The sequence below is a fragment of the Astyanax mexicanus genome, chromosome 4 (assembly GCF_023375975.1).
Source record: "Astyanax mexicanus isolate ESR-SI-001 chromosome 4, AstMex3_surface, whole genome shotgun sequence".
Lineage (NCBI taxonomy): Eukaryota > Metazoa > Chordata > Actinopteri > Characiformes > Acestrorhamphidae > Astyanax > Astyanax mexicanus.
The window spans coordinates 46,543,988-46,563,714 of record NC_064411.1 but is presented as its reverse complement, the minus strand read 5'-3'; the positions used below and the strand labels follow the sequence as shown (position 1 = coordinate 46,563,714).

Genomic DNA, 19,727 nt, shown 5'->3' with positions numbered 1-19,727 from the left:
CAGTCAATCAGATCTGTGCAGACGCGGTAAAAATAAATAAATAAATAAACACACCGCTCCTCACGCGGGATCGAACCCGTGTTGTCAGGGTCGTGGTCCCGCTGCTCCGGGTGTTGAATTGGGACGCGGCATTTAAAAAACGCCTTTATAAGGAGATAGAGAGCCCGGGAATGGGTGGGAAAACGAGAACGTGCGGAAACTAAAGTCACGCCAAGCGCGACAGAGAGAGACAAGCGAGGAATGTAAACAAAATCTGTCCAGAGAGGCTTTTTATTATTATTATTATATTTTTTTTTCATCATTCAGTTCAAACAACCTTTCAGGATATAGCACTTAATTATAACACAAGTTAACAATCGGTCCGAACCTTGGCCTGCCGAAATTTTCTCTAACTGGACCGTACTGAATTCTTATTAAATACTCCTGCCCTAAACCATGTTTTTTTCCATTAATAGCTAAAATGTGTTCCTTTGAAGTAATAAAACATAACAGTCCTGCTTAAAATGATATAAACCTCTCCTAACCTGCTGCACCTATAAAGGTTCAACTGTGCTATGGATGATGCGTCTGTTTATTTTGGTACACAGACACATCACAATATGCAGATCATTCAGTTAATAATATCGCCCGTCCTGCTGATGACGTCCAACCATCTGCATCTCACTGCTATCAGAGGCACACTGCTGCTGCAGCTCAGCCAATCAGCTCTCCCTCCTGCCCTGCCCTTAAACCCATACATCACCCAGAGCCCCTCCCAATCTACCCTTCCTTTTTTTTTAGCCTTTGGAGCAAATTGGTCCTGTTCTGTCTGCAATTTGTGGAATAATAACATGTTTAAAACTTAATTTTATGTAACACTCATCACCTTACACGGCGGGGGCACCACAATTTTACAATCCTTCTGTCCGAAGGTACAAACCTTAACCACGAAGGGATTCTGGATCAGGCCTGGAAGAACATGCACCTGGTGGGGCAATCTTGAAAATTAAGTAGTTGTGGGAAGAAAACCTCAGAATGTTTAGAGAATCCCTTGTGTCTGAGTGAAATGCTTTGAACTTGCATTGAAGGAGAAACAACTGTTATGAGTATCTGTGGATGTTTAATTTAGCGTTTTTAAAGGGTGGTATGGCGTTTGTGTGGATGGGGATATTTTTGAAAGCAGGGACAAAAAATGTTTTTAAAATATCCAGATTCATGTGGACGGGGCCTTTCTGTTGCTTTCTCCTTTTCCACAGTGTTCGCCCAGCTCCCACATGCATGACACGACTGACTCTTGTACACTGCATTAAAGGCTTTCTACTATTTCTAGTTTGCGTGTGATACATTGTGTGATACCCCTACAGCCCATGCAATTACTCAAATTAGACAAGCTGTGTGTGTGCATTTGCAGGCAGTTGGTCGGGCAGACGGGTGATCGGGCAAGCGAATACTTCATGGACCTCGAAGTAAATAAATCGCAAAATAAAAGAAACAAGAAATAGAGGAGTACAGATCCAAATTTATTAACAAAATGTTTATTACTACAAAACACATTACTCTGATCTCTGCAGCTCAGACACAGGTAACATGATGTCTACATCATCTACATGATGAGGTCCTAACTAGTATCGGCAACATAATTAAGAAATTGTTTTTAAAAATCAGTGATTAATATTCCAGCAATTAAGGCAGAAGTTTATTCTAGGGCAGATCCTGTTAAGACCTTAATGTGCTCATCACTATGTGACTAACTGTTACTAACTGATTACTATAAGCAGTCAGCCAATCACACAAGGCCTCAGACAAGCTGAATTCATTCGCTAACTCAGCTGAAACTTAATTACTATCATTTTGCACTATGGTTCTAATGGCTTATTAAATGCAATACAACATAATCCATTAATAGTACACAAAGAATAAGCTGTGCAATACAACAATTAATGTTTCTTCATTGTTTTATCCCTAAGTCCACTGAAACACATATGCAGAGATCAAATACGCTGGATTCAGTTTTAAGGCTCAAGTCTGCACTGCCCTCTCCTGGTTGCAACTGTGCAATGCTAAGGCAAAGTTCTTCTGACTTGAGTAAACAATTTAAAACAGGGGTGGTGGAACTCTGATCCTCGTGGTTGGTGCTTTTTGTGCTCCTGTACAATGCCATAGAAGAACCATTCTAGTTTCATAAAGAATAATTAACCTATCAGGTACTGGATATCAATCTGACATTAGAAAAACACTGATAACATTCAACTCATAACATTCAACTTACACTTAGCTTTAGTTAAAAAACACATATCCTTTAAAAGTAACATGAAATGGTAATCCATCTGGATTTAAGTAAGTAAATGATGTGGAGTTGGTTGATGCTGCAGTTGGTCTGCAGGTTTAGGTTCAGCAACAGTATGTGCTGAAAGAATGAGATCAGCTGACTACCTGAATACACTGAATATAGACCAGGTTATTCCATCAATTGATTTTTTCTTCACTGATGGCACGACCATATTCCAAGATAAAAATGTTAGGATTCATGGGGCTGGAATTGCGAAAGAGTGATTCAGGGAGCATGAGATCATCATTTTCACACATGGATTGTTCACCAGTCCAGAGTTCAGATCTTAACCTCATTGAGAATCTTTGGGATGGGCTGGAGAAGGCTTTGTTCCTCTTGGTGAAAAAGTAATCCAGCAACACTGGATTGAAGTAAATCTTGTGACGTTGCAGAAGCTTACTGAAACAATGGCACAGTGAATGTGTGCTGCAATCAAAGCTAAAGGCTGTCCAACCAAATATTAGAGTGTGTGACTTTTTTCAGAGTATTTGGCCATAAGTTCATGTAATTTATTCTATGAGGCACATTTAATATGGTACCTATCGATGATTTAGAAAAAAAGGGTCTCAAAATCAGGTCCTGAAAATCAGAACCTGAATTTACTGATTATTAAGTCCAAACACTTAATAAAATCCAAGGACAGCTGAGGCAAATCAAGTCAAAATCAAATAAATATCCATCAAAAGTAGCATTGAATGGACATCAAGCTCCAGCATTAAAATATATATGACATTATATAGTTGGCCTCACATTGAGTTTTGGTTACCCAACATTAGGTCCTACATTCAGCCAGGTAACATCTATTGACGTTGGTGGCTTGCTGGGCAGAAATTATAAAGGATTTTTTTTGGTTAAAAAAAAAAAAGACACTTTGTATATAAAAAAAAAAAAAAAAAAGTTGTTCTGGGGGCTCCAAGTAGTCCAGCAGACTTACAGAAGGTGCTGCCACTATAGTCAGGAGATCGCTGGTTTGAATCCTGTTTATGTAGCTTGCCATCAGCTGCCGGAGCCCTGAGAGAGAGCACAATTGTGTCGCTATTGTATAATAAAATGTATCGGAACCGAGTTGCGTCGCTTTTCATCATCAGCAGCAGTTCAAAAAGTGGCGGTGGCTGGCTTCACATGTGTCGGAGGAGGCATGTGCTAGTCTTCACCCTCCTGGTGTTTGAGCAGTACTAGTAATAGGGGGAGTCCTAATGAGTGGGATGGGTAGTTGGCCTTGTAAATTGGGGAGAAAATAGGATACAAAAAAAAAAAGAAAAAAAATTATTCAAACTTACAGATCTCATTTACCAAACGGGTTCCTCATCGAACCTGAAGTGGTTCTTCTATGGCAATGCTCAAAGAACCCTTTGTGGCGTCATATTTTTATAGATGTGACAGTAGAAGCAGGTACAAGAAATCAGCAAACTGTGATTGATTCTGGCCCTCGGATCCTCTCCCTGCTTTAAGACACATTTATCTCACGTAAATCTCTGACAAATGGCAAGAACCTGACTGTAATCTGCACTCTATAGTAAGTATATACTGTTTAGTTTTCTATACAGCTTAATAATAACAATAACGTCAATGCCCCTTCAATGTTAAAATATCTACATGTTTACTGTAAAAACTAAATCAACTTTTACTACATTTGCAAATCCATTAATGTATGAAGGCACTTCCTGTATTTACTAAGGGCTTCTCAAATCAGTCCTCAACTTCCCGTAGACGAGGACAACTCTACTATTTGAGAAGCGCTGTATTAAGGCACATTCAAAAGTACAGGTAAAGCAGGTATTAGGAACTTGGTTTACATTTACAGTACCACATTTCTAAGGCCACTTAACTGATTAGTAAAAAAACACTTTGAAAAGGCTTACCAAAAGCACATCCAATATCACAAGTTAGTGGCAAAGTTTAGAATACCCTATGGCAAGCAAATAGTGCACTGTGTAAAATGGTGCAATTGAAGCTTTTCAGTCATGTTTACCTCTTGACATAAAATTCCAACATAACTATATTACATATCATATATCTGCACTACGAAACTATGAACATAAGCCTGTGGACGTGTTGAAACTTAGGAAACACCAACGGATATAACAAAACCCCAACAAAACTAACATGTTAAAAAAAAAAACATAAACAGGAATGAATATTATATTAATACAAATACAAATGCAAATACAGCATGGCCTCTGACATTTTAATTACCTATTTTAATTATTTAAGTAATACTGCACTGGACTCTACCTGGAGAAATATGATGTCCTACTCATCTCTATGCATGATGTGAGACATGATTGCCCATCTGTTGCATACATACTGTATGGTCAATTGACACATATGCTAATTTTAGCATCTTCCAAATTGGCTTCTGTTACTATAAGCATGTTTGGAGTTTTCTGCTTTCTGTTCTGTATTAGGAACAGTAGGGACAGAACTATCCATGGTAATCCACTGTACGCCACAGGTGTGGCAAACTGAGGTTAGGCAGGAAAAAGCTGGTTTTCTCCTTTAACTGGATAATTTTTTTTTTTATTATTTGTTAAAATAAGATTTGTTTTTAGGTTAACCTGGTTTACTCTTTGAAGTGGATCTTTACATCTTACAGTGGTTTATTACACCACAAAGTTTACAATATTTTATTTTATATGAGACATTTGATTTCATATGGTACCTTTTTTTTCGCACCATAAGGAGCACTTAAAATCCCTTAAATTTTCCCAAAAATCATCAGTGTGCCTTATAATCTGGTGCGCCTTATGTACGAACTTTACCAGTCATGTTGTAAGGAGCAGTTAAGCCACTCAGCATTATACAGGAGATGTTTCTCCAGCACCGAGGCTGGAGCAGCATTAGCACTAGCCACTACAGTTTTGTATACTCAGCTTAGCTTTAACTCAGCTTTAACTTTGTTAACTTTGTGATTTTTAAAATATACTTTATATTATACTACTAACAGAGTCTCTGTCAAAACGTGGCAATTTTTTGTTTTTAACACTGAAGTTGGGTTAATGTTTTTTTTTACAGTTAAGGAAAGTTATATGCAAAGCTAACTCAAATATCCAGCTTTGAGGAAGAGGTACTGTAGGAGGTCCCACATCACTAACAGCAGCGTCTGGATGACGCGGGAGGCTGACGCGTGATCTTGAATGACTCATTGCTGTCCACATCTGCATCCTCCAGTGGAGGGATCTGCCGACCTGCAGAACAAAAAGTACAACAAACACATATTAAAGTGCTTAAGGACCAATTTAAAGCACCTTTATTTTAAAGAGTGTGTGGGTTCTATCTTATACCATTTTCAAGGTGTGTCACAATGCTCATTGCTACCTTACTCCCCACTTTCTTTTTTGACAGAGCTTACAAATATATCTATTCCAATAGGCGTGATAGCCCAGGTAAATATTGTTATCTTGGCAATGGAAAACACAGGTGCACCACTGACTAAAAAAAGCCTAGACAACAGTTAGATGTTCATTGCTATCTTGGCAACGCATCAACAACAAACATAAGATCAAATAAAATAGCATTGCTGTTCATGTAAACTATCTGCTTGCGTACTTTTACAGCATGAACTCACAGCTCTGTTTCTTCTGGTGAGTAGCGCTGCAAATCTGCAATGTTAAAATACCAACCCACCAAAGTCAGAGCACACCTTACTCTTTTAAGTAAACGGTAAGTTACATGCTGATTGGTTTATTTCACATTACGCCCAAAACATTAGTACATTCCTTTTGTGTTTTTCGATCCGCAGACAGCATACTTTTCCTGTTGTTACGATAGCAAAGACACATCGACAAGCCCTAAATCAAACTGCGTAGTGCACGGTTAACGACTCGTCTATAGATCACTAAAATAGGGCCCTATAAATGCTGGAAACACCAGTATTGATCCAATGATCAAATGCCTGTATTTAGTTACAGTGAACTTACAGTAAACTATATAAGAATATTTCCCTAACAAAGATTTCATTGCATACAGTATCATATAAGATCTGAGGAACAGGAAGACTTACTAATTTTTTGAAAGAGCTCCTCAACATTGACAGCATTTCTAGCGCTGGTTTCGATGAATATCGCTGCGATCGACTCTGCAAACTCCTTGGCTTCTTTTGTGGGCACTTCCCTGTGAATACAGAATGTAGTTTTAAACCTTTACACTGCTGCCTCTGTTCTCTATTGTCTTTTAGTGTAGCAAGTACATTATCACAACCTCCTCCTCTTTTATCAGTGTTTGTCTGTGGTCGTCAGAAACTCAGAATCTATTGTCAGTGTTTGTCTCTATTTTTCACTGAAAATAAGCCTAGCCACAGTGTTGAAAATTTGGAGGAAAATGAAGCGTGAATGAAGGATGGTTTCATAGGTAGCTTGCTGGATTAGGGTCCTTCTAACTAGCCACGCCGACAGCATGACAGACAGGTGACAGACGAGCAACAGCAGCAAAAAGTGGCCAAAAACACACACTAACACAAACAACCTCATCATTCCTATCATTAATAAGTTAATAAATTAATAAAATTAAACAGTCTGGCTGAAAGCACTTCAGTGACAACCTGGTGACAACTTGACTAAAACTAATGAAATACAAGATCAAACAATATGCACACTTTAGAACATGAACGGTACAAACGTATGTTGGCAGGGCTGTGGTGGAAACAGGAACATATTACATTAATTATTCTAATATTATTTTTGCTCGCTCCTTTTTTGTTTGAAATTCTATGGGTGCTGAGGTGGTACCTGTTGCTCTAAGTGTGTGCACACTACTGCCGCTAGTGTTTGTGTGCTGTAACTGCTCACTACTGTGTGTGTAATGTAAATGTCCTTCATATTTACATTACATTACATTACATCACATCACATTAGGCAGATGCTTTTGTCCAAAGCGACTTACAATAGTCAAGTACAAAAGTAATAGAAGTTAAAGTTAAAAACATCTTTAGATAGGGCCTATAGGAGGTCAAAGGGAAATAATAGGATAGAGGAGTGCAGGAGGGGAAGAAGGAAATGAGGTTAGAAGTAGTTAGTCTGTTAGAGGTGTTAGGAGAGTAAGTGCTCTTTGAAGAGCTCTGTCTTCAGGAGTTTATTAAAGATAGTGAGAGATTCTCCTGATCTGGTAGTGGAAGGTAGTTAGTTAGAGGTGTTAGGAGAGTAAGTGCTCTTTGAAGAGCTCTGTCTTCAGGAGTTTATTAAAGATAGTGAGAGATTCTCCTGATCTGGTAGTGGAAGGTAGTTTGTTCCACCATTGGGGAACTCTGTATGAGAACAGAGTTACAGTTCACTGCACTACTGCAGTACAGTTCATTGCAATTTTGTCTTAGAAAGCCATGTTGCGGCTATTAACTTGACCTGTGAAGCAAACGCACAACCCTGTGATCAATATCCCAGGACCAGGAGCAGCTCATTATTTCCCTCAGGGAACTGCAACCTGGGGTAACAATATATTACATCATTTACTCATGGCCTCAATCAATCACATATACCATAAACTTAATCTTGGGATTTAAACCCACAACAGCTTCCAGTTGTTGCACAATTAATGGTTAACGACTCTCCTATAGATTGCTAAAGTACGGCACTACTAATGCTGGTAACATCAGTATTGATTCAACAATCAAATGCTTGTATTTAGGCCACTTACAGTAAACTACAATAGATTAGTTCCCTAACAAAGATTGCATGACATACAGTACCATATGTATGGGTTGGGTAACTTTTACTTTTTTCACATCAAAACACAAGAAAATAGTCAAGTACATGCTTGATACACTATTCTGTCACTGCAGAGTGTAAAGATAATTCATTATGTAACGTATTAATGGTATTAATGTATAAACGTAGTAGTACTGTTAAATCACTACAGGAAAATAGCAATAAACCTCTAGGAACAGTAATAATCCACGGTACACATTAATTACTGGGTAGACTGTGGAGATTAATAAATGTCTACGAACCCTCAGGTACAAACATACAAACAAGAGATGCTGACCGTATATCACCCAGGTCGTTCTTATTTCCTGCTATTGCCACCACAATATCCTCTGGGCCATGCTCCTTCAGCTCTTTCACCCACTTCTTCAAGGTCTGGAAGGAATCCTGGGTGCAGAAAAACGGGGACACAAGAAAGTCAGAGAATGAAAATTGTAGAAAAAAAAAAAGACGATTTTCTGTGCATTGCTATACACATTTTTTTCAGCATGGCCTTAAAATGGAAAAGAAGAGGGAAATAAAACAATAAAATATATTTATACTTATTGCATTCCTTAATTACCTTAAATAAAAGCATAATATTTGTCCACTGCTTTTTTTGTGAACAATTGTTTTTATTGTTTCTTTTTCACACACACACACACACACACACACACACACACACACACACACACACACACACACACACACACACACACACAGTCACAGAAGATCCCTACAATCAATCACAGTTGTTTTAACTAGCTCAACTTGTAGGCACAACATAAATAATAAATTAAATGAAAACTTAAAATTAAAACAATTAAAATAAAACTGTATTCCTCAAACAGCATATTTACTACAAACAAAAATAAATAAATAACAGAAGTTTAAAAGGAGTAGTTTTATTTAATGTATTAATTTATTTATGATCCTATTCCAGTGTTTAAATATTATTTTATTTCCTGCTCTTTAAAAGCAATGTCTAAATATATTATTATGATGCTATGCTATATTATTATTAGTAGTAGTAGTAGTAACAGTAGTATGCTATTACAGTTGCAATCTCAGTGGCATAAAATGATCATAAAATAACAACAATACTGCGTATCGTAATTATTTCTTGGACCATATAACGGCAAAAAGTGGTTATAGTAAATATAGTGAATAAAGTGAAGTGTTTTATTTAATAAAAGAAAATATAATACTATACTACTACTATAGCTAGAAGCAGCCCTGACTTTTCTGAATGTAGTGTGGTTGTAAATGTAAAGCACAGAAACCTACCAGTTTGGTTATATCATAAACGATGACAGCAGCAGCAGAGCCTCTGTAGTACATGGGGGCCAGAGAGTGAAACTGGAGGAAGAGAACAGTACATTTATTAATACAGTGCACTGAAATGTCAGTGATGTCACAATTTGGTGTGGGCGATATGGCTCTAAAATAATATCACGATATTTCAGGGTATTTTTGCGATAACGATATACTTGGCGATATAGGAAAACTAAAATAATTCATTCATTTCAGGAATATAGTATAATAATATAACAGAATAATCATAACGTGGCAAAATAAATAATATAGCATAAAATAATATAATGCAGCAAATAATATTGCAGAATATTTAGTGCATGCATATAAACTGCAAACTAAAACAATTATACAATAAATACACCTAAAGCTTCACAGTAAATTATAGACTACTTTTAAGACAGAACAGCCCTATTATCATGATATGAATTTTTAATATCATGATATTTCTGTGTCACGATATATTGTATTCGATATAATATTGCCCACCCCTAGTCACAATTTGAAGTTCTCATTTAAACATACCTAAAGACTAATGATTCATTTAGAGCTCTTAAGATTATTCAATCATACTCAATCAACTTGATTCATAATAAATGAATGGATCATTATACAATTCTCTCAATTAAAAGAAATCTGGTCCTTCACTTGATTAATGAGCAGAATAACAGGGATATTATTATATTACTAACGTAATGGATGGTTTCATTCATAAGGAGTCTCTAAGAGTGAGTCAGTCAGAGTGTTTCAAAATAGGAAAAGCATCACCAGAAGGGAAGAGAGCCACATGGTTGAAGTTTTATTACAGTGAGCCAAGTTTTTCCAGTGAGGACAGGAGACAAATCACGACATTAACACTTACAACATCACAGCACACAACATGCCAGCTCAGCATTTTCCCTCACACACATACTCACACACTACACACACACAGAAGCAGATACAGCTTGCTAGCTAATGTTGGGTGCAGAATTATTTATTCAGCAAAAGTGACAAAACCTTTAACTCTGGATACAATGTGCAAAAAAACTACAAGAGCAGTAACTATAGCACTTTTAAATATATTTAAAAACATGAGCTTGAAGGATAATATTAATGAACACTGAACTGAATTTAATTGGTAACTGGACTAAGAAGGGAATTTTGGCTGCCCCGCCCTCCGGCAAGAAAGTTGAGCAGATCTCAACTTTTTTCAAATGAATCCGGCGCTGTGCTGCGCCACACACAGACGAGCCTCACACACACAAAACAGGTGCCTTTCAAACACAGAAGAGAGGCTCAAAAATGCATTGTTATTAACTAGTATTACTAGTAACCTGGGACAATGCTAATAATGCTGGCTGATATCTGAATTAGGGGTGGGTGATATGGCAAAATCGTATCATATCACGATTTGTTTTCTTTATAATTACGATAACGATTTTGTCACGATTCTTTTCATGTTGATTGAGTGCAATCAAACAATCTAACCATTTTTAAATACAGCATTGAAAACCAAACCATTTTGGCCAACCCACATTTTGAACAGATTTTAATCCATTAACACTGCTTTAAAATGGTACACAAAAACACCATTCAGGTAAAGTGCAGTCTTGCCGTTAAAACAGCAAACTTAGTCTATCACAAAAATAACAAGGCAAGACCAAGACAGTAACAATTAAATAAAAGCAGTTTAATTAAAAATTGCTGTAAAAAAAAAAAAAAAAAAAAAAAAACTCTTCCTGTAATTTAAGTATTACTATTAGCAGTCAATGTTTTGACAGGACTTAAGACTTAACTGTTTGGCTGACAATGTAACTTAGAACAATTTTTTTTTTTTTTAGTAAAAATAAAGTATTTCTGGCTTGTTTTCCACTGTTTTAAAAGGAACCATGTCCTTTGCCAGGTAAAAAGTGATTAAAAAAGCTTCTGTTACATCTCTCTATCATTTACTTCTCTTCTCGTAGGGAGTGCCTCTCTCGGATGACCGTGTTAGCGTTGTTTGTTTTGGTCCGGCTGTAGCATTAGCCTCTGCTAGCTGCGGTGTAGTTAATCTGCTGGTTACCTGATTTTCAGTGTACTGTTTGGGATGTCGCCTCTTTAAGTGGTTAAAAAGATTTGTCGTGCTTCCATCCGATGTTAGAACGACCTCTGTGCAAATTTTACATATTACTGTTGTTTGTGTCACGTCAGCTTGGGAAAATCCAAACCAGGTCTATATTACTGAAAGCGACCTTTTTTTAGGATCTAATTCTGCCGCTGTGTTTTCATCCATGGCTTCGCGCTTGTGAGAAAAGGGGAGGGGAAGTAAGCAAATGGGTCCGGTGAGCTGATTGGTTAATGTGCGGGCCACTAGGGTGCGTGAAAGGGCACTAGCAAATAGCGTGCTTTGGCTGAGCAGAAAACCGCTGTAGTGGATAGAATGTGCTTAATGATCCAGCGTTTTTTCTGTGATGGCTTATCGTAGACACCTTATAATACTTCACGATCTGTTATCGTCATATCGCACACCCCTAATCTGAATGTTTAACTGGAACATAATATAATCAATGCATTTTGTATGCACTTATCCAAGTTGCTCTGGTTCCTGAACGCTTCCAGTAGTATTATAAGTCATAACCACTCACAGCTGTCTTGTTGCAGTAGTGTCGTTTTGTTTCAGTACCACAATGGAGTTCAGTGAGTTCTATAGCTCCACACATTCTCTCACTCTTGACTGATTTTATACACTCGGATTTTATATATTGTGGCAAAAGAAATGAATGAAACACCTGAATTCAGTGACTAATGTTACCCAGCACTTTTATCCATACAGTGTATTTTGCAGCCACAGAGACGACCTCTCACTTATATTTATAAAAAGAACGTCAAGTCAAGTCAGTAGCTTCTGTAGGGTGAATCCCCACAGCTCAGACAAGTGAAATGAATCTGAGGGACTTACCCTGCTGTTTTTAGTGACTCTACCTACCGTAAAATTGTACATGAAGTTTAATATGTGTGTCTATATCGATTATACGCGCCTTTTATTCCTGGAATCATGTGTTTTATTAACTCCTAGTTATTTGCTCACAGTAGGGTTTATTATAAGCTGTGACTCACGTTAACATTAGGGAGGATTTACAGGAGTATAGATCAGTAAGGGGACCAGCCTTGTTTCACAGATATTCAATATGCTAAATATGTCAAAATCAGAGCTGATTCCAATATTGGATCATTTGCTATTGATCCAAACAATACAAACACATTCAATCACCAAAAAGCTATTAATTCCAGGTGTACATGCCCTTAGTCTAAGTGACTGTGACTCCCTTTAATTTTATATATAAACAATATAAATCTATTTTAAGTTATTCTTCACAAAACAAGATGGACAAATGTAAGATCACTCCATTAATTAGTCCTGGTTTGAACAGCAGAGTGTGCCGCCTGGTCCAAGAAAGGCTTCCTCTTTTTAAACAGTACTAAGCTAAGAATGTGACAGTCTGTTGTTACAGCACACACATACTTAACATGCACTCCTGCACTCAGGAATAAGCTATTAAATTCAACAAAACGTCAACCGCTAGGTGTGTGAAATGAATAGAAATGAGATGCCCACCCGCTCCTGCCCCGCTGTGTCCCAGATCAGGAACTTGTGAAGCTCGTTGCCGCAGGGGACGGTCTTGGTTAAAAAGGATGCGCTGAAAAACAAGCAAACATGAACAGAAACAGTTAGGAACACAGTGTGACACAGAGGATTTACTGGAGACTAATTTGGGGCTGTGAAGGTGGAAAAACTGCATGTATCTGAGCATAGCTGAATGATGAGATTGTGAACCTCACTGTTTAGGTTGAGTTTGAGGTTAAAGGACAAACATTGTTGTGTTCCTCCTTTAATAGAACATTCAGCAGAACCAAACCAGGACTATACAACCTGCCAATTCCGAAATTTACAAAAGATTCAACCACTAGAGAAAGCCTTTTGACAAATAGAGTCTAAAAAAAGGGTAAAATAAAATTGAGAGAAGCTGATCATTTCAGACTATGCTAGTCATGGAAATAAAAGTTGAAGCAGGAATCAGACCTCAGGGCCACAGTTTTTCATGTGCCATTTTCTGCAGAAAAGAAGATAAAAAGCAGTGCAAGAAGCAAAATAATACTAATAATAATAATATAATAATAATAATAATAATAATAATAATATAATAATAATAATAATGCTTGACTTCCTCGGCTTTATAATACTGCATTTGAGCTCCCCAAACAGTGAGAAAGTGCAATTCCTGCTCTGAGTCACACTTGAAAAAGGGCTCGCTTTACTCATGCATTTCGGGACAAGCTGAGAGACACAGGACTGTCAATGAAAGTAAAGGAAGCATGTGGGCAGAGGGTTTTACAGTAATATTACAGGATTTTACACATATATGACAGTGGATACACCGCATTATGCAGTTCTTAAGAGTCTTGTCCTGCCTACTTCTCCAGAAATACATAGTGTAGAAATGGACATGTCGGGCTCAGAGTAGCAATGATAGCAACAATATTCTACACTATCATATCACAGGTCCGTGGAGCAACGCAATAATTTTGAAGCTGATATTTTAAGGTAAAAGCAACATATTGTTGATATAACTCTTAAGTTAAATTGCATGCATTTGCAGTCCTACTATATTGTTTGGCATCTATAGACTTGACAAGTCAGGAGTGGCATAAAGTTATCCAAAAGCAGTGTATAAGACTGGTGGAAGAGAACATGCTAAGATGCATGAAAACCAGGGTTATTCCATCCATCCATTCATCTATCAAATAAAACTTTATGAATATTAACTTGTTTTCTTTGCATTATTTGAGGTCTGAAAGCTCTGCATCTTTTTTGTTATTTCAGCCATTTCTCATTTTCTGCAAATAAATGCTCTAAATGACAATATGTTTATTTTGAATTTGTCCATAGTTTATAGAATAAAACAACAATGTTCATTTTACTCAGATATACACCTATAAATAGCAAAATCAGAGAAACTGATTCAGAAACAGAAGTGGTCTCTCATTTTTTTCCAGAGCTGTATATATGATTTCCTTCAAACAGGGCTTGGGGAGCTGAATCAGGTGTGCTGGAGTAAGGAAACTACAGGAATCCCCTGTATGGGGTTTTCGGGGGCGGAACCGGAAACCACTGTTCAGCAAGTTTTCTTTGATGCTAGTCCAACATATTTTGAATTTACTATGAACATATTCTAACATATGTGAGACACATGTCAGCCAGTAAATGCAAACATGTAGTGCATCACTAGTGATGCAGAACTTTCACTATCATTTAGAGAAAAGGACTGTGAACTTTGTGTGCTTTTACTTTTTTCTATTACCAATCAACCATCACATTATCACCACTTCCTTGTTTCTTGTTTTATTGACCTATATGTTACATAATGCTGGTATGAGAGATGCTGGAGTTTTTAAACACTGTGTTCACTCACAGTCCTCCACTCTATTAGACACTCTGTTTATTTACAGTAAGCTTATATTTTCAGATTTTTACTAAGGCTGGGTGAGCAGCATTAGCTTTAGCGGCTAACCAGGGCTAGTAAATGCCGCTCAACAGCACTAGACTGAGGAACCCTGAGTGTTCCAGTAAGCCAGGGTGATATTAGCTAGCGGTTTGTCCCACATAGCTTGTTTTAACACGGTAAACCTGCAGGCTACAGTCCAATATACTATACTATACTAAACAGCGAAAGAGCTAGCACTTAGCGGGTAATGCTAATGCTGCTCCAGCAGTGCTAGCCAGGGTTAGCAGCAGGCTACAGGCAGATAATACCTCTGAACAGCGAAAAAGCTAGCACTTAGCAGCTAATACTAATATTCTCCAGCCTCAGTACTGGAGAAACTTCACTGAAACTCCTTTATAACGCTGCAAGTATTTTGGAGTATCCAGTAAAATACATTTCCAAAAATCTGTGTACATGTATAAATATGTTTCCGAGTCGACCAGAGGAGGATGGGTTCCTCCCAAGGTTTCTTCCTCTTAGTATGAGGGAGACTTTCCTTGCCACTGTTGTCACTATCAGCCTGGTGTTACTCATAAAAGGTTTGGACCCGCATCTCTGACAACATTTGTTGTACAATGAATTTAATTAAATTCACATTTAAAACGAGTAATTGCTATAAACAGATACAACCCAAAAGAATGACTGCATTTTGCTGAATCAGCACTACCATATTTTAGTGGCTTGTTGTTTAGCAGCACCTGTGACTTAAAAAAGTGCTGATCTAACCCTCTCTGAGAATAACAGCAGAAGAATGTCTTACTCAGAGGCAGCGGTTTGACTCATGAGCACAGCTGAGTCCGTGCATTCCAGCCCCAGTGAAGACAGGATGAGGTCAGTTATCCCGTTCCTAAAGCTTATCTGCCTGCAGATTCAGGTAATTCAGGAGTTCAAAAACATGTCTAGACTTCTCTGGCACTGAAAATATGCCTACAAAGTCTGCTCTTACCCGATCGTCGGACTTATGTTGTGGTCAAAGTGGTCCTGGACGAATCTGCACACAATACTGGACTTTCCAACTCCTGTGTCCTGTAGTAAAAACAAACAAACAAAAAAATTTCTTAGCCACATTATTGTGTTTAACATTTAATTATTAACTTCTTTTTACGTTTAACTGAAATATGTATCCCTGGCAACAGCAGCTGCACTGCTTTGTGATTGGTCACACTTATGACTTTTATTTTAGAAAGACAAAAGATCTTCAATAAGATAACACACTTCAGTTGCTGTACTGACAGATGCTGAGTGAAGTGATTTAATATGACACTGATTTTAAGATTACTGGCCTGATTGTTTAAGGAAAGGAATAGTGTATCAAATCAAGGATAAAAAGGTTAATGCAATTAAGGTGATGATTTACTAAAATTAGGGAATTAATTATTAAATCAAGGGAATTTAGGGAAATGGGAAATTAAGAAAATGGGTTATTAAATTGAGGGAACAATTAAAAAAATTGAGGGAACGGTTTATGTAATCAGGGCAGCAATTTATAAAAACATAGCCAGCATGTGTATATGTTCAGTTCCGTCAGCAGCTCACCTGATTTACCACATTTACCAATTTACCAAACCAGGTGTTGAAATGATGAGAAATAACTAGAACTAGAAATAGCTCTATTAAACTCAGAAAAGAGGCTTCAAAGACTTAAATAAAATTTTCAGACAGTAGTAGGTACAGATTTCCATTGCAGGAGTAGTTTTTCAGAGGCTTTCAAGGTATTAATATCGATATCTAAATTATATCGTATCGACCGAAATTAAGGAATATATCGTCGTATAAATTTTGCCCATATCGTCCAGCGCTACTTCAACAGCAGTATACACTGCATGGACAAAAAAAAAAGTCTCCACCTGGATTTAAGTAAGTAAATGATGTGGGGTTGATGCTGCAGTTGGTCTGCAGGTTTAGGTTCAGCAACAGTATGTGCTGAAAGAATGAGGTCAGCTGACTACCTGAATATACTGAATATAGACCAGGTTATTCCATCAATGGATTTGTTCTTCCCTGATGATATGAGCATATTCCAAGATGACAATGTCAGGATTCATGGGGCTGGATTTTTGAAACAGTGATTCAGGGAGCATGAGATCATCATCATTGAGAATCTTTGGGATGTGATTAATGCAATATTTCAATCCGTTGAAATAAATCTTGTGACATTGCATTGTGTGACCTGCCTTACAACATTCTACAGTCATCCGTATACACCAGATTAACAATTATTTACAAATGTAAAGCTCAGCTGCAGCATTTAAATAGCTTTGCTACTATTTAAGGATGTAAGGTGGCAGTGAAAAAAAGATAACACTGGATTTAAGGTAGCTTCTAATGGATATAAAGTTATATAGCTTGACTTTTACAGCTTTTTATAAACCTTTTTCAATGTTATTAGTGTTTTTCCCCAACTTAACCCTTTCTAGTTTGACTTTTAGCTACTCTTTTTTGTACTCTATTGACTTTTTTCTGCCTGTAGGTTCTTTAAGATCCAGCTCTTAGGCCTAAACTGACCTCAGGCCCATGTCAAAAGAGCTGCTGCTCCTTCTGCTGGTTTGTTGTCTGCTTTAAGCTGGACCATGACGTAATGGCTGCTCAGCTATAATTTGCTCTGGATTTTCTATACATACTATTTTAGTTTAAATAAACTCTTCTGAAGTCTAATGTATCTGCTTTAAAACCCTAATCCCATTGTTACTCCCACAAAACAACAATACGAGGCCAAAACTGAGCTTAAAATAGGCCCAACAGTCAGAACCCAAACCCACAGTTACAGCAGAACCGAGTCCTGACCCAGTCACTGCCAGCAGAACCTCTCAGAACCAGCAGCTGCAGCTCTACAGTTTAGACAGAAGATCTTATGCTAAGCTAACGGGGTTAAACAGCCCGAACTGAACCGGTGCTCGGTCCACAGCACGGTTCTGGCTCTCAGTCGCCGGTGTTCTGCCGAGTTCTGCTACCCTGTCAAACCGTGCTACCCTACTGTGTATTTAAAGATAAATACAAAAAAGCCGCACATTATAGATAACACTCTCCAGGAACGAGTCCAGATTATAGAGGTTCTATGATATAAGTATTTAAGTCAAAATTTTTAATGTTCAAAATTAAATATATTTATAAATTTATAAATATGATTTGTAGTTCACATTGTTTTTGTTTTTAGAACTTGTGAGCTGGTATAATGTAACATAATGGTGCAATACATTTTAAAGTAAATATATATTTTTTTAAATCTGATTTTTAGATTAAAAAAACACAAATTCTACTCAAACTGATTCAAAATTATGAAATAAAAACTATTTTTTTATACAAAATATAACAAAATATCAAACAGGTTTTTTTTATCTGAAAAAAATCCGTTTTTTTTATATGCACATTTAATTACATCACAAGCATTGTTAGAACTCAAACTGATAAATAAAAATAAATAAAGATAAATTCAACTTTTAAAGTTTATTAAAAAAATCTGAGTAAATTTAACTTTAACTTATTGAGGTTCCAAAACATGTTATGGCTAGCTTTTATGATCCACACAAGGTAGCCAGGATATTTGAAAGGGCTAAATAAGTGTATCATTAGTAAAGTTAAAGTTAAGGTATTTTTTAAATGTTTATTTTGTGTTTTTTTTGTTTATTAACTGCCTGAAAGATTTGTAACACGTGAGAAAATAATAACAGATAGAAACGTTTAAAGCATCGGAGGAAAACAGAATGACAGAATTATCTCTAATATCTTGAAAAACTAACAAAAAACAGTGGAAAATGTGTGTAAGCGCATGCGTAGTGCGGATAAGAAGCACATATCGATGGGTAGCAGAACTGGACGGATCACCGGGTGTGTGAGGATCCGGACCGCAGACAGGCGGAGGAATGCTGAGGAGAGTTGGGGAATTTGTGAACTTACCCCGAGGAGACACACTTTCAGCTCCCTGATGGCCATTTCTCCTCCTACAGCAGCTCCAGCATGATCATCCTCACCATCCCCGCGCGCTGTCCGCTGGATCTCCGGTATCAGATCCTCCTCACAGCGGCCTTTCCTCTAATAAACCTCCGCGCACCACCTCCCGACTCTTAACGGAACACAGCCCGCTAACGGAACACCCAGCCGCCGCCGCCGCAACACGACACCACCGCGGCGCTGTCCCCCGGGTCACGTGACGCTCCGTGTCGATCTCTGCGGAAGTCCGAACTGAGAAAAAAAGATTCAGTTCAGCGAACCGATTCGCTCAAAACGATTCATTGAAGATTTTCCGTTTTTTATTTTTAGTAAAAAAAAAAAAACTAAAGAGGGCACCATTTTTAAATAATTTTATTTAGTTATTTATTATTCGATTCAGTTCAATATACACACATTATATGTGGCTGGCTGAGCCACTCTCTATTCACTCTATTCACTCTCTATTCATAAATCTGTAACTACTGAAATGATGAGTCAACTCAGCGAACCGATTCAGTGAAGATTTTTCGTTTTTTCAATTTTCAAGAGATTCGGTTGAGTTAGTTAGCTAGATTCATATTTCAGTGACTTTAAAATATCAATACAGCTCTCGAAAAAATGAAGAGACTACTTCAGTTTCTGAATCAGTTTCTCTGATTTTACTATTTATAGGTTTATGTTTGAGTAAAATGAACATTGTTGTTTTATTCTATAAACTACAGACAACATTTCTCCCAAATTCCAAATAAAAAATATTATCATTTAGAGCATTTATTTGCAGAATGAAAATGAAAACAAGCTGAAATAACAAAAAATTATGCAGAGCTTTCAGACCTCAAATAATGCAAAGAAAGCAAGTTCATATTTTTTAAAGTTTTAAGAGTTCAGAAATCAATATTTGGTGGAATAACCCTGTTTTTAATCACAGTTATCATGTATGTTCTCTTCCACCAGTCTTACACACTGCCTTTGAATAACTTTATGCCTTTAATCCTGGTG

At 37.2% G+C, this 19,727-nt stretch overlaps 1 protein-coding gene across 1 annotated transcript; it reads right to left on the bottom strand.

The window, feature by feature from the left end:
* Positions 1 to 1,478: 1,478 nt before the first annotated feature.
* On the bottom strand, positions 1,479 to 18,937 carry rab31 (RAB31, member RAS oncogene family). The gene is made up of 7 exons (XM_022678954.2): positions 18,696 to 18,937; positions 15,748 to 15,827; positions 12,875 to 12,956; positions 9,271 to 9,342; positions 8,285 to 8,391; positions 6,312 to 6,421; positions 1,479 to 5,496 (listed from the first exon to the last, which is right to left on the bottom strand). Exons 1-7 carry the CDS (start codon positions 18,729 to 18,731, stop codon positions 5,399 to 5,401), a joined length of 585 nt encoding a protein of 194 aa, XP_022534675.1. The 5' UTR covers positions 18,732 to 18,937; the 3' UTR covers positions 1,479 to 5,398.
* Positions 18,938 to 19,727: the final 790 nt, after the last annotated feature.

What these genes read in the sequence shown, in the direction of transcription:
- rab31 (XM_022678954.2), bottom strand. Translation starts at nt 18,731, where the DNA reads ATGGCCATCAGGGAGCTGAAAGTGTGTCTCCTCGGG. An exon ending in AACATAAGTCCGACGATCGG is followed by an intron (nt 12,957 to 15,747) that starts GTAAGAGCAGAC and finishes CTTGTTTTTCAG; the next exon opens with CGCATCCTTTTTAACCAAGA. An exon ending in ACACAGCGGGGCAGGAGCGG is followed by an intron (nt 9,343 to 12,874) that starts GTGGGCATCTCA and finishes CTCTTCCTCCAG; the next exon opens with TTTCACTCTCTGGCCCCCAT.